Source organism: Chelonia mydas, chromosome 2 (assembly GCF_015237465.2).
Source record: "Chelonia mydas isolate rCheMyd1 chromosome 2, rCheMyd1.pri.v2, whole genome shotgun sequence".
Lineage (NCBI taxonomy): Eukaryota > Metazoa > Chordata > Testudines > Cheloniidae > Chelonia > Chelonia mydas.
In genome coordinates, this window is record NC_057850.1 from 67,375,093 (window position 1) to 67,389,776 (window position 14,684).

The following is a 14,684-nucleotide window of genomic DNA, read 5'->3' on the forward strand; positions in this document are numbered from 1 at the left end:
ACAAATCTTGGCTGCTCTGAAAAAAGCATTACGTCCTTTTATCTTCTTTTATTAAGAAGCAAGGTATTTTAGGAACCAACTTTGATACTTGAGTCTATAATGGAGTAGCTATTAGTTTTATTATAGCGATGCCAGTTAGCATTGCTTTAGTTAAGGCTTTCCATTGAAAACCCTTTTCTTCATGGGTTTAGGAGGAAAAATTCTTCTCTCTCATCTGCATGGTATATAGTGACTCAAATATTCTGCCCCCTTCACCTCCAACCACACGCATGGTGCATGCACTGAACTTCCAGTGATGCCATGGTTATGATTACATTTATTATAAAGCTTCTGTGTACCTTTGGAATTGTTTAAATAATATAAACGGTGTGCTATAATACAGTCTCTGTCTGCTGATTGAGGTATTTTTGATGAGTTTATACAGCTTTTTTGTATCTGGGGTTCCCAACTTATAGCCAAAGCTTGATGGTCAATTCCTCATTTTCATGGGCTCTCTCATTTTTTATCTGAAATATCTTTGAGCTAACATCCACAAGATATAAAAAGCTGTGACTGTACTGGTTTCTGCCAGGCTCTCACTGGCCAAGTGACTATCAGCTGCGCGCCAAATGGAAAATAAAAAAGGGCTCTGAATGATATAATTCTTTATCAACTGGCTCATATATTTCATTATGGGGTGCATCAAAGCACTCTATGGAACTTTTAGTGCATGACAGTAGGGTCCACATGGACACTTAGTGAGTAGCAGGCTAGTGCAAGGTAGATTTACATCCCAGCCAGCCGCAAACTCAGTGTTTGCATAGACAAGCCCTGAGTGTGATGAAAATTGGATAATGTATCACCCCATTAAACTACCAAAATTAGAACCAAGAACTGGTCTTTTTAGGGAAACATGAAGGCTGGGATTTGCAAAGGACCTTAAGGGAGTTAAATGCCTAACTCAACAGGAATTGGGAACTTAAATCAGTTGGGCCCAGATCCTCAAAGCTATTTAGGCTCCTAACTTTCATTGAAATCAATGGGAGTTAGGTGACTAAATACCTTTAAGGATCCAGGCCCCAGTTCCTTTGAAAATCCCATTATAAAGGAATAATCATTAAAGCATAAGCAATGTGAATTTAGAAGAAGGCCATTTTAATCATATGAAACTATTCCCATTTTGTAGATGGGATTATAAATGTCATATGAAGACAAGGCTGTCTCTGCAATTAAAACTCCATTGCCTTCAAAGATATGGGAGTTCTGCATGAGATGGGGTTGTAGGAGTGAACCATGGAAAGTTTTAATCAATCTATTAAACTGCTTTCTCTGTGGGGAAAAAAGAGGTTTAGTAGCTCTTGTTATCCATCCTATGATTCAACATCAGAAAAGAATCAGTAGATGAAATTCCAAAAACTCACAGTCTGAATTATGTCTGTCCCCGTGTGGGAGCACTAGAGGGGGAGAAATTACAGGGAGCTATTTACCCTCTACTACATCTGCTCAGGAGACTTCAGAAAGCTAATTTACAGCTCTCTGCTGCCAAGGTGGTTAGAACAGACTGGCCCAGTGAGGGAATGTTTAGATGGGTGTGGCTTCCACATCTGGCCATGGGATAGTACTAGATAGGCTGCTCTGGGGGAGTACAGCCTAGCTTTTTTTATACCATTCTTAAATAGGTAGGAAGGACTACCTCTTACCCATATAACACCCTTCTCTCATAATAATAATGACAATGACTCTGGTGGCACTGGGACCTAGACAAGTATGACTTCAAGCACTGCCACTTAGACAGTCCAACATTCCGCCCCCCACACACACACATCTCAGTGTGTCTGTGCCTAATGCAGCCCATAAGGTACAGCAGTTGTATATTAATTTTAAAAGGCAATCCCAAATTAATGTCTTTTAGTTCCTGAAGACTGGTTTCATGTTCCCATTTGTCTGAATGTCCATGTAAAAAGCATTTCTGTTTTAAACTTCTCCTTCTTTGCCTCATAAAAAAGAGGACATTAAGTGAAAAAAGATAAAAACTGATCAACAATTTCTGGTCATTTACTCCAGATTGTCCGCATCACAGAAATGTTATCAATATTTAGCAAGATTGCCACTACCAGTAGACATTCCAACAGAAACTCAGAGATGTACATTTTCAAATCTATTCCATAGTTTTTACTTATGATGAGACTTTGTACTGTGCTTTGTACTGTTCACACTTTCTGACTGTTGAGCAGAAGTGCTTATTTTCTTTTGAACTGGCCTGCAGACAACTACGGTGTTTGTTAAAGCTACAGTTCAATGAAGGGGACAGATACTCATGAGGAAGTACAGCTTTGTGGCTCGGACAGAGGACTCAGAGATCTGGGTTCTAACTCTTGACAGACTTTCTGTGTGGAAGTTCCCCATCTGTAGAAACAGGGATAATAATATACCTCACAAGGATGTTGTGATACTTAATTCTTTAGTCTTTATGGAGGTGCTTTGATGCCATAATTAAAGCAACACAGAAATGTATAAAAACAAAGCTGTCAGGTCTGCATAGTTAGCAGCCACTGACAGTGGAGCAGATTCTCCACTCCGCTCCATTCACACTTTGGGGATTTCCAAAGTGAGAGAGTCCACTCCAGATATACAACTAGCCTACCTGGCTCCTATGCCATATTTCTTGCAGTCTCCAGCAGTGAGGGGCATATTGAAGTTAGAGAGGGGGTATGGCCAGAGCACATTCAAGTTGTATTCAGCTGGGGAGCAGTTTCTTGGGAACTGCTGCCAGCTGGCTCATGGTAGAGCTGCCCCCAGGCTGCTCTAACCAGTGACTGGAGTTGGGCAGAGAATCAGGGAGCTGTAATAACCAGATGTTATGACCATTGTTTTTATCCACATACTCAAAGTTTCATTTATTCAGCAAAAAAGCAATTTTTTTTTTCTTTTAACTCCTGAGTTGGTAAAATGAGGTATAAAAATTACCAGTGTATATGGGAGGAATTAGTTGCAAGTAGGATATGTTTCTCATTTAAAGTACTAAAATGTTCAAGAGCAAATTTTCAAGTCTGGTCTCTATATTTTTGCCTTAAACTTTGTGGTCATAAATATTTACATGTACAGCTATAAATATGTGAAATACTCAGTGGTTTGTTTAGTATTCAAAGTTGCATACATTTGATGACTCGTGGGTAGAACAAAACGTTTCTGTCTCCAGTGTGAACAACTGGCTTGGTCTGGCCATCTGGTTGGAGACCAACATACATTCCTCTGTTTTGAACAGATTCTAGACTCACAGATCCACTTTCTAAGTTCTTCTCAATTTTAAAGTGACAGTACACATCACCCGTCCCCTAAAAAAAATGAAATATAGAAATGTGAGTTCAACAATTGAATGTGATACACAGTTGGAAAACTTTAAAATAAAAACTTGAATATTTGTGTCAATTCAGTTTGTTTTTTAAGTTTTTAGCATACTGTTAAGTTGTCTAACTGTTCCATCCTATAAATATAGCCTCATGTTTGGACCTATTTATTCCTTTGTGATCAGAAATAGAGATATAATGATCCGAATAAGGGAAATATCATGCATGAGACAGAGAGTTCTGATTCATGTAAAGGTTTAGGCAAAGGCTAAACTTCTTCAAAGCAGAGTTTCCCAGTTCTGCAAGTTTTATGGCTGCATGGGAGATGTAAAAAGTCTCTATTTTAGACAACAGAGAGTAATGCAGTTTGATTATTTTACTGACTTTAAAGATTTTATTCCTTCCCCTCTGGCATTGGCAAGTTACTTATAAAAATTTTAAAAGGCAAATATGAACACGAACTGCTTACTGTTCCATTACACTCGCCATCCTTGATCCTCAGATACATTCTTGGGTTTTTCAGACTCTCAATCATGCAAATTCCAGAGCTGATTTTATGCACTTTCCAATAGGATTCTTCAGATTGCTTTCCTGCTCCACTGCAGCTCCCATCAGGCCTGAGGCAGAGAGCCTGGTAGAGACTTGTGGTGAGCAGAATTATGGCACCGTTGTGGAACACACCCTACAAATCGATAGATAAAAATATCCATTTGTAAATTACGTGGCTTCCCCAACCCCCTTTGATTTGTCACCTTAATACACTCCATCATTTGGCAATAGTTGTACCTTTACATTAGCAATTAAGCAGAAGATGTGAATTATTTTTTTCAAACCACTACAGGCACATTTCCATGTATAAGGTGGTAAGTGACGCAAGTACATTTTTGTCACAAATCATATAAGTGTTCCTTCGACTAGCAAGCTGTTCTCTCTTATGCAAACAATTTTCCATCCGGCTCTGTTGTGTGTACCACCCTGGTTTTGGAAGGTATTTTGACTATCTGTGACTTCCCCAGGGTTCACATCATGATATGGCCCTGCTAAACTGTAGTCGCAGTCTTTAGCTCCACCTAGTGGGAGGAGATCACTCTTTCAACTTTCAGTTTGCTGGGATGTGTTCAAGTCCAGTGGGCTTTACAAGAAAAAACTATTTGCAGTTTAGTTTCCTTGATCTCCCTCCCCCAACCTTACCTTCACATGCACACCAAATTCTTTCAAGAGTCCTGCATAGCCGACTGTGTCATCGGCTACTTTGCCTTGAAGACTGAATGTAATCATGTGCCCTGGATTCCGGGCTGATTCCAGAATTGCACAGCGATTTGGCTGAACATGAACTTGAAGCTCACAGAGAGTACCTTCATTGTTCTAACACAAGAAAAGCAGGAATAATCAATTATACGAACCATTAGATATAAGTAATATGAAAGAGAAGTCACGCCATGGGGTCTCTATTTCTGTACCTCTATTAATTCCTCATGGTGCCAGAAACATATTGCTATTAGCCATAAAGATCAACCTAATATGGAAATTCTCAAATTTGTTTTTGAGCTTGAAATTCTGAAATTAAGAGGCCTGAAACTGGGGACAGAATCTTGAAATAAGACAAGCCTGTTATTTATTCGTAATTATGTTCATTGGGTACAATTTGTTTCCTGGGTTCTGCTAGAGAAAGTCAGGTCAGGAACTGCCAGAGGCAGAACTTCTGCATTAAGTGCAGGTAAAACAACTAAGATACCGAGACTCCTTACTGCGGAGGTCTGGGGTCACCTGGTGCAGCCCACAAACTGGACTGAGTCAGAAGAAAGGGTGCAAGGCCAGGGCTCCCAGGATATCTTTCAGGGCACTCAGAATATCTTTCAGGTACCTTTCACCAGCAGCAGCAGCACTGTGGCCCCCCACATCAGGGTTTATATTGCTCTCCCTGAATAAACATCTAGGGAAGGCAGCAACCCACAGGGATCCAACCAGATGGCTGAATCAGGCTTATTATTTGTATTTGTCTGGTCAGAGTGTAAAGGGCTGTGGATTAATTCCTGGTCCTTTTGCATGAAAGACACTATACACAAAAATACACATTGTATTGGATTTATAACAGAGCTGGGCAAAAATGAAAAGTTTCAAGATTTCAAAGATATTTTCATTTCACATGGTTCAAAGTGGACTCTTGCTTTTTCAAAAAAATCGTTAAGTTTTTTAATCTAACACATTAAGTTATCTCTCATTTACTGAAAACTCAGGTTTAAGAAAATGAAAAATGTCAATAGCCATTTTAATAACAGTTCTGATAACTTTTAAAATAACAAATTAGATAAAAAAGGTTGTTTCCAAGAAAGGCCATTTTTGCATGAAAAAAAAACCTTCTCATTCAAAACATTTCAACGTGCTCTAACTGAAGCTTTTGAGAATAAAAGAAATCATCAGGTGGAGTTTAAATGAGACTGTGAAACAAGAGAGCCACAGGACCTTTGATTAAATCTGAAACCTATACAAATGATTACAGTATTACAGTACTGTTTTACTGTTTCTTCGAAGGATCACAAAATGCTTTAATAATTAATTAATTAATCCTCACAACTTCCTTATGAAGAAGTGTTTTATTACTATATGCAATTTAGAATTGGTACACTGAGGCAGAGACTTTAAGTGGCTTGCCCAAGATCCAAAAGAAAAAGTCAGTGACAGAGGTGGAAATAGAAGAATGGTATCCTTTCACAATATTTGTAATGATGTCGAGAACAAGAAAGAGCTGTTCGTTGCTGTGTAGAACAGGAACAAGAAGAGTTTGCACCATTTGTTCTGTGGCTTGAAGCCATTCCCAAATAGGTGCCCAATTCTGCAAGGTGCTGAATAAACTCTTCTCCTGCTAAAGCCGATGCATATTATATAAAGGAGGCTTGTGGCCTGTTTTGACCACTAGGTTTCTTGCTTCTCAAATAAGGGAAAGCAAAACACAGTTGGTTCCATACTCAGTAAAACACAGTTCTATCTTCCAGAACTCCACTTGCCTAATCACATGCTGTGAGTGCTGTGACAGAGTGATGCTGGGCTTGGCTTCCAGGAGGAAGACTCTTTCCCGTTGAGCTCAGTATCTCTACAGGAGTTGGGAGAGGAGAAAGAGAAAGAAAAGGGACAGAGGCCATCTCTTCTGCAGTGCAGAAAGTCCACTGGTGAAAACGTTAGATAAAGGAGGGAGCCAAAGAGAAGGATAGGAAGGAGCCTATTTCCTGAAGATCTCAAGAGTTTACAGGGGAAGATGGAGAGACTCCCTTCTAAAGGAATCCTGGGCTTCATGGGAAATGGGATGAAAGTGCCTCTCTCCTGCAGCACTCAGGAGCTCCATTCTTTAAAATCTCTCTAACATAGAGCTCAAGAGCTTTGCAGGTTGATGAGGGGATGGAGCAAGGTCTCTCCCTTTCCCACCTCCAAACTGATGTTGCCTAGGCTGTATCTTCTGGCCCTTGATCTGCTTGTTGATTTGACCAGGGCTGTGGAAGAACCCTCCCCATAAGTTGACTAAATGGGATCCAGTTTCTTTGGTTCACACCTAGTAGGACATACAAGGTTTCATGTGCTTGACTTTCCAAGAAGCTTGAGGTCAGGAAAACATGTACACAAGCAAGCAAGTAAAACCACTACTAATCTGTTGCTGTTGACAAAAATCTACCTTTGAGGAGAGGATGAGAGAGCAGGGATCAAGCTAGGCTTGGAACATTAACTTGCAACAAGCCTTGAAAGGCAGGTTAGTTACAAAAAGTGATAGGGAAATAAATGGATATTTACAATTAGCACTTGGCACTGATAATTATCCAAGGAGAGGAGATGCCAGGGCATGCCAGATATGTTGTCAACATTTGACTAGCTGGTATAAACAATGAAACACAACTCATAATGTTTAAGGTTGTATAAATCAAATCCTTCTCAATGAGCCATTAAATATATTAAGTGAGATACTAAGTGAGATGCAGGAGGAAAGAGTAAAAATATAAATAGATAGGCACCACAGCAGAATCCAAACTTTCCAGATCTTTGGCAAGTTCAAACTTCAGATTTTGGTTTTGCAACTTGGCCTCATCTCTGATTGGAAGTACCTGCTACTTATTAGTACAGAGAACAAAAGCTGCATTGTATTTAATAAATTTATAAATAATTAATAAATAATAATAATCCTGAAACCATTAAAAGCAATAAGGCAATTTCATACCGTTCCAGTGACATAGCCATTGTCAAGAGCAAGGGCAAGATGTGGCATCTGATGACTCTTAAACACATGTGCGTTTCTTTTGACAGTCACGTCAAAAAGACCTAAAGAGTTTTGGGGAGAACAAAAGTAAAGCCACAGATGTATTCAAACTCATTTTTACATCTAATACCCACAAGTGACTTCTGATTTGGCAAAGACATTATCTGACAGGGAAGAGGCTGAATTAAAAAATTTAGTAATTAGAACTGAGGAAAAATTTGGACTCTGATCAACAGATCGCCTCCCAGTTCATTTGGGGAAGCTGATAAAGTCACTGCCTGAGAGCTATCAGCGAAGCTCAAAAATCTCTCGGTAAGAGTAGATTTATTGTTCGTAAAATATCAAAACGAAATAATACCCCATCCCAATACCCCAAAAAGGGAGCCAGGGACTCGATGAAGTGTACTAGAGGCCTCACTATGGCTAATTGATTTTATGTGGAAGACACACAGATACCACAAAAAGAAAAGCAGGACTTGTGGCACCTTAGAGACTAACAAATTTATTTGAGCATGAGCTTCCGTGAGCTACAGCTCACTTCATCGGATGTATTCAGTGGAAAATACAGTGGAGAGATTTATATACACAGAGAATATGAAACAATGGGTGTTACCATACACGCCAGCAACCACACACCACACAACAGAACCACTAACCCAGGAACCTATCCTTGCAACAAAGCCCGTTGCCAACTGTGTCCACATATCCATTCAGGGGACACCATCTTAGGGCCTAATCACATCAGCCACGCTATCAGAGGCTAGTTCACCTGCACATCTACCAATGTGATATATGCCATCATGTGCCAGCAATGCCCCTCTGCCATGTACATTGGCCAAACTGGACATTCTCTACATAAAAGAATCAATGGACACAAATCAGACGTCAAGAATTATAACATTCAAAAACCAGTCAGAGAACACTTCAATCTCTTTGGTCACTCGATTACAGACCTAAAAGTGGCAATTCTTCAACAAAAAAACTTCAAAAACAGACTTCAACGAGAGACTGCTGAATTGGAATTAATTTGCAAACTGGACACAATTAACTTAGGCTTGAATAAAGACTGGGAGTGGATGGGTCATTACACAAAGTAAAACTATTTCCCCATGTTTAATCCCCCTTCTCCCCCCCCTCCCCCCGCTGTTCCTCAGACGTTCTTGTCAACTGCTGGAAATGGCCCACCTTGATTATCACTACAAAAGGTCCCCTGCCCGCCTGCTCTCCTGCTGGTAATAGCTCACCTTACCTGATCACTCTCGTTACAGTGTGTATGGTAACACCCATTGTTTCATGTTCTCTGTGTATATAAATCTCCCCACTGTATTTTCCACTGAATGCATCCGATGAAGTGAGCTGTAGCTCACGAAAGCTTATGCTCAAATAAAATTGTGAGTCTCTAAGGTGCCACAAGTCCTCCTTTTCTTTTTGCGGATACAGACTAACATGGCTGCTACTCTGAAACAGATACCACAGTGAAGGGCAGCAGTATACAATCCTAAGATAGGGAGATAAAAATCTATTTCTTTCAGCAGAATTCTATTTATTATTTGTAAAAACAAATTTTGCAGCATGGCTCTGAATTTCCATATTCTTAAGGTTTACCTCTTCCATGATGCCTCCAAAAGCCTTGACAATGGTGAAGCAGTGAAGTGCTTACTGCATTAGCAGTGACAGTTGTTTATTAATTATACTTATAATAATAGCCTTGCCAACAGGGGAACACAAGGTAGCTCCCTGTTGTCTCTCATCATATACTTAGGGAGAGATTCTCACCCCAATTCTGGCACCTGTGGACCTGATAAAAGGGCTGAAGCAGCATAGCCTCGTATATGTAAGGGGAGGATTCCCCCAGCACAGGCAATATGGAAGATAATTCCCAGTATAGAGATGTGCTAGAGTGGGCCTGGGGGCAAGAGGTATGGGTTTGGGGCAGGGTGTAGCACACAGCAGTACAGAGATTCTAGACATCACTGTGGCTCATAGGGCACCGCAGGGGGCTGCCATAACTCAGACAGGCTCCAGGGCCATGTTATTCCTGGGGCCTCTCCAGTCCCTGGAGCAGATCTGGATCAGGAGGGTGCTAGGGTGACTGACAGTCACCTTATCCCCTCCCTCTTGGGCTGAGAGTTCTGGGCTGTGCTTCTTAGAGTACAATGTTCAGTGCTTTTCACAATGGAGCCTTGATCCCTAACTGGGGCCTCCAGGCACTACCACATTATAAATATATACATAAATAACATTGTACTTTCCCTAAATGCATGTAGCTCCCACTGATAGCAATAAATACCGTGAGTCAAACTCAACCCTGGTGTAATTCCACTGTGTGTCATTTCTCTCCCATAGGCCTTTTCTATCACTCTGATGGGCCCACTTGCAGTGCAAGGTACTACTCAGAATGTCAGAATCTGGCCCAGAGATTTTATCTATTGACTAATTTTGTTCCATTCATAATAAAATAGATCTGTTGCAACCTGCTGTTTAGTAATTAAAAAATTAAGCATATTCATTCAGTGAAGCAAGGCTGCATGCACTGTATGCCTGTTTAAACTATTGTTCTAACTAGATCAATTAAATTCAAGGTAATTATCTCATACATGGGGGCATCTTGAATACTGGCCGTGTTCCTACATGCCAGAATCAAACCACATCTCAGAAAATAATAATCACAATGGCACTTCTCTTAATGCTTCCAGTTAGGGATAAAAAACCCTGGAAAATTAATAATGGCCTGAGCCAAATCCTCAACTGATGTAAATTGCCATTACTCCATCAAAAACACTGGAGCTAACCTGATTTACACCAGCTGAGGATCTGGTCCGAAGTTATTAATACATTGTTCCTTGTGATCCCACCAACATTTGAAAGACAGGAAAGTTTCAGCCCAAGTAGCTTCCACTAAAGTTGCTTACTATGAAAGATAAGTAGATGGTGCTTCTCTTTGGAAACTTCATTCCTAACTGTGAGTGCAAGGAACAGTTCCCCAAGACGAAAAATTAAGCCACAAGTCTCACATCAGCTCCTGTATAGAGCTAGTCTAAAGTAATGTGCATGTGTTTAACCCAAACAAACATTCAAGGGAAATTTTGAGGGGTAGAGACGTGTTCTTCATGCCAAGAAGTGTACGTAGCTGCGTGCCTACATTTGACATCACAATTGTGCTAGCTGCATGCTTTATTTACATGGTCATTTGCAGTAACTGTGTGTGCAGTTGTGGTACCTGCACAATTACACACAGATTGAAAATACTACTCACTGAAAATTAGAACATGACATGCATGATGATTTTACTTCTAATGTGTAAAATTAAATGTACAGAAAGTGCTATAAATTTAATGTGTTTATATGTTTAAAAAACTTCCATGCAGAAGTCCACATATGCACATGAAGGAAAGTGTATGCAGATGCAACAGTCCACAGTGAAGCAGACAGCAGTGTAAATTTGGATTCTGCATGCAAAATGATTATGAACTCTGTGGTGTCATGTGGAATTGAATCAAACATAATCCATCAGTCCAAGCTATAATGTTAAAAATTGAACAGATTTGCTTATTGCCTCAGTGCAGACTAGGAGACCTGGTTCATGTAAGGAGGTTGATTTGGAGGTTTACCCAGTAGTTCACAGTTTATAATCATAAAATGAAACTCCCTGAAACTCCCTGGATTTCCAGGACGCTCTCATGCTGGGTAACTGCATTTAGGGATTTGGAATTTCCTGAAATTTAAGGCAATTCTTAGAGATTTGATTAATTCAACATTCTGAGTCACTGAATAATTGCACTCCAAGAGCAACCATGATAACTAAAAAGGGATCGTTATGAAAATAAAGTAAAACCCATATTCCATGCCTATCAGATTTTATTTATCTACCGGTGGACAGTCCTGCATGGAGAAGATTACTTGAGGAGTTATTCATATGGGGGTTTTCTGCCCCAATTTCTCAGAGACATCCCACAGGTAATTGCTGGGAATTTGCTCATTGCCTTGAAGGCTCTCTCAAGTATGTCCTTCAAGGTTCTGTTCTGTTCAGAGCATAGGAGAGGCCACTTGGGAGAGACCTGAGACATTTTGGGTTACACTGCCATAATGTACATGACAACAAGCTCTTAATCCCATTTTCTCAAACACTTGTAACACAGTACTTTCTCCTTGCCAGAGAGAGCTGAGGCTTGAATGGGAGTGAGTTGGCTGAAGCTAAGCCAGATAAGATGGAAATGATACTGGTTGAGAGGGTTTTACACCCTTACCATGGAGATTTGCATTCTGGATCACTAAACCATCATGTGAGAACTAGATTCTATTTAATAATGGGAAGCCATTGTGAGATGTTCTTTTACAACAAAACCAAGTGGCTTTTACCGTTAATAGTTTTAAATGCTTTCAAGAGTAAGAACATTCATGGTTGCCATTCTCTGCTCCTGTTAGAATTAATTTTGAATCTTATACATGACACATGCAATGATCTGATGATGCCCTCCTTCCTCGTGCTGTTCACCCACATGTCCCCATCTGGTAAATATTTTACCATATTTGTCCTTCTTGTCACCAAGTGCATCAACTGTGCCATCTGGACTGAGGCGTATGAAACCACGGGTAAGCCTGCTGTAGAACTGAAGAGTGTTGCCTTTCTGAAACTTCCATCTTTCAGCAGCCCACTGGTTATATTTTTAAAAGAAGGAAGAAAAGAGCCCTTATGAGAAGATACAGGAAGAAAACTTCACATACAGAAATAACTATTGACCTGATTTTCCCTAGAACAGACTATGTATACTGCCAAATCAATTTTTTAAAAGAGAAAAAATCTTTACGTTTTCCTCTCTCTTGAGTTCCAGCTCTTGCCCTGCAGAGATAGAGAGAATGTGATCAGTTTACACAGTATCCTGGCCATCCTTTGACACAGTCACAGTGACAAGGGACTCTCTTCTGCATTGTTTTATGCTTACTTGCAGAGAAGGTGGTGGTGTCAGTGATATTTAGTTCTCTTACAATTTTACCATCCTCTTCCCCTTGATCTAGCCATCTTTGGAGAAAAACAGAACCCATTCTGATTATATAGTTTTGATCTCAAACCCAGCAATATTTTTGTCACAATGTTTACACATTACATTTTAATATTTTGTGCACTGAGGCCCTGAACCAGCAAAGCACTTAAGCATGTGCTTAACTTTAAGCATGTGAGAGTTTCCATTGCTCACTTTTTTGAAGTTATATGTGTGCTTAAGCACTTTTCTTGATCAGGACCTAAAGGCCCAAGCCAGCCTGCCTACCTGGGGATCTCAACTAGTATTCCAATGCTAGGGATCAGTAATAGCAGATCCACTGACCACACTGTCTGCCCCCAAAAGGCTACTGCGGGGAGCCCAGCTGTACAGATTCCTAAAATTGCCTCTCATGAAGCAAATTTCTTGCAGGCAACACCATCCTCCCTACCCCCAACCCATTCAGTTGAAACTGTGCCATTAAAACTAAAAAAGGCTTTATTGTCTTCTCACTTACACTCAATAAATTAGAGATAACTCAGTTAAAATCAAAGGAGTTGAACCATTGTAAAAGTGATGTCAGTGAGAGGTGTATCAAGCCCTACAACCACACAGAGGATTTTTCTGTGTGAAACAGATTTCAACAGTCCCTGAATTATTTATGAAACTAGCATTGTATTTCAAGCTCTCTCTGTAGCAGTTCATTTTACCTACAATACTGAATCAAAATTAGGTCACGCTAAGAGGAGGTGCTGTATCAGACGGGCAGAAAGCCCACACGCACACATAAATCAATTTCAGGGTGCACATCAATCACTCAAAGCTGACTTGGGCACTTATTTATTCACTTGTAGAAGTGAAAGGAGGACACAGAATTGAGGTGCCATTGGCAAGTTGTAGCTGGATTCATACATGACTGGACTTTACAAATTCCTAATATTTGTACTGATTTTTATTAATATGACTTTCCATAAGCTATTTGTGAGTTACTTGATAGTAGATAAAATTAGAAACGAGCACGGGAGTAGCAGATTCAGAGCAGAAGAGACCACAGGGGAAGCAGCAGGGAAATTGGGATTGCTTCTAGTTCTGCTGCTGCTCAGTGACAGGTTTGGGGTGGACAGGGGAAGGACCAGCCACTCAGATACACCTCATGAGAACCGAAAGCCTGATCCTGAGTCCACTGAAGTAAATGCCAAAGCTCCCCTTGATATTGGCAATGGTGCAGAATTACCCTTAGAGAGAGAGCAACCCACTCAACTGAAAAGTGTTGCCTTGGATATAGGGAGAGGTGGATCAGCTGATGTCAGATTCAAAATGTCAGATGAAGGGATGTGCCAGCCAGCAGCTGCTGAACTTTGTAGCAGCGTGGGGTGGAGACACCTTATATAGAATGTTTCAATGCTCAGTCAATGGTTAAATGTATCACAGGTCTGAAGTGACCAGACTTGTTACCATCTTATGACTGTTTGGCAGAGTATGTAAAAGGAGTTGGATCATCTCAATTCGATTCTCGGGGGACAAGCACCTCACAAATCACCCCTGACTGGAGAAGCCACGAACAACTAGTTGTTATTACAACATAACCCATTTGAAAACACCACCAACCTGTGACAAAGAAAAGAATAATCCAGGTCTGTGACAGGATCCTTGACTACAATCTTCTCCAGAAACCATCCATTTCCTATGAACAAAATAAAAACAAAGTACATCCTAAAATAAAAATTTTCTGTGCGTGTGTATGTGTGTGTGTGCGTGGATGCACGCACGTGCATACACACACACACACACACTCATATATCTGGCCAGATTCTGATTTAAGTTACACCATCTTAAATCAAGGGTAACTCCACTGAATTCACAGAGCTATGTCAATGTCAAACCAGTTTAAGTCAGATCAGAATCAGACCCAGTAACTTTAAATACAAATGAATATAACATCAGCACCATGGAAGGAGTCACTCCCTGATATACAGTAGTGCTCATCATTTTTCTGTAATTACATTAAGGTCCTTGTCAGGGTTGAATGCTTTCAGAGCAACCCCTCGTGAGCCTGCATGTGTATTGCTCATAGCTCCCACTCAGACTCCGTGGTTTGAGCACTGGCCTGCTTAAACCCAGGGTTGTGAGTTCAATCCT

General features: G+C 40.4%; 1 protein-coding gene across 1 annotated transcript in view; it reads right to left on the minus strand.

The window, feature by feature from the left end:
- The window catches only part of RP1 (RP1 axonemal microtubule associated), a 295,779-nt gene that overhangs the window by 196,309 nt on the left and 84,786 nt on the right, over positions 1-14,684 (minus strand). The window contains exons 9-16 of the mRNA XM_043539623.1: positions 14,154-14,229; positions 12,510-12,586; positions 12,375-12,406; positions 12,092-12,221; positions 7,528-7,628; positions 4,518-4,691; positions 3,796-4,008; positions 3,137-3,314 (exon numbers count right to left, since the gene is read on the minus strand). Of these exons, the coding sequence (XP_043395558.1) occupies positions 3,137-3,314; positions 3,796-4,008; positions 4,518-4,691; positions 7,528-7,628; positions 12,092-12,221; positions 12,375-12,406; positions 12,510-12,586; positions 14,154-14,229 (981 nt within the window). The remainder of the gene's footprint in view (positions 1-3,136; positions 3,315-3,795; positions 4,009-4,517; positions 4,692-7,527; positions 7,629-12,091; positions 12,222-12,374; positions 12,407-12,509; positions 12,587-14,153; positions 14,230-14,684) is intronic.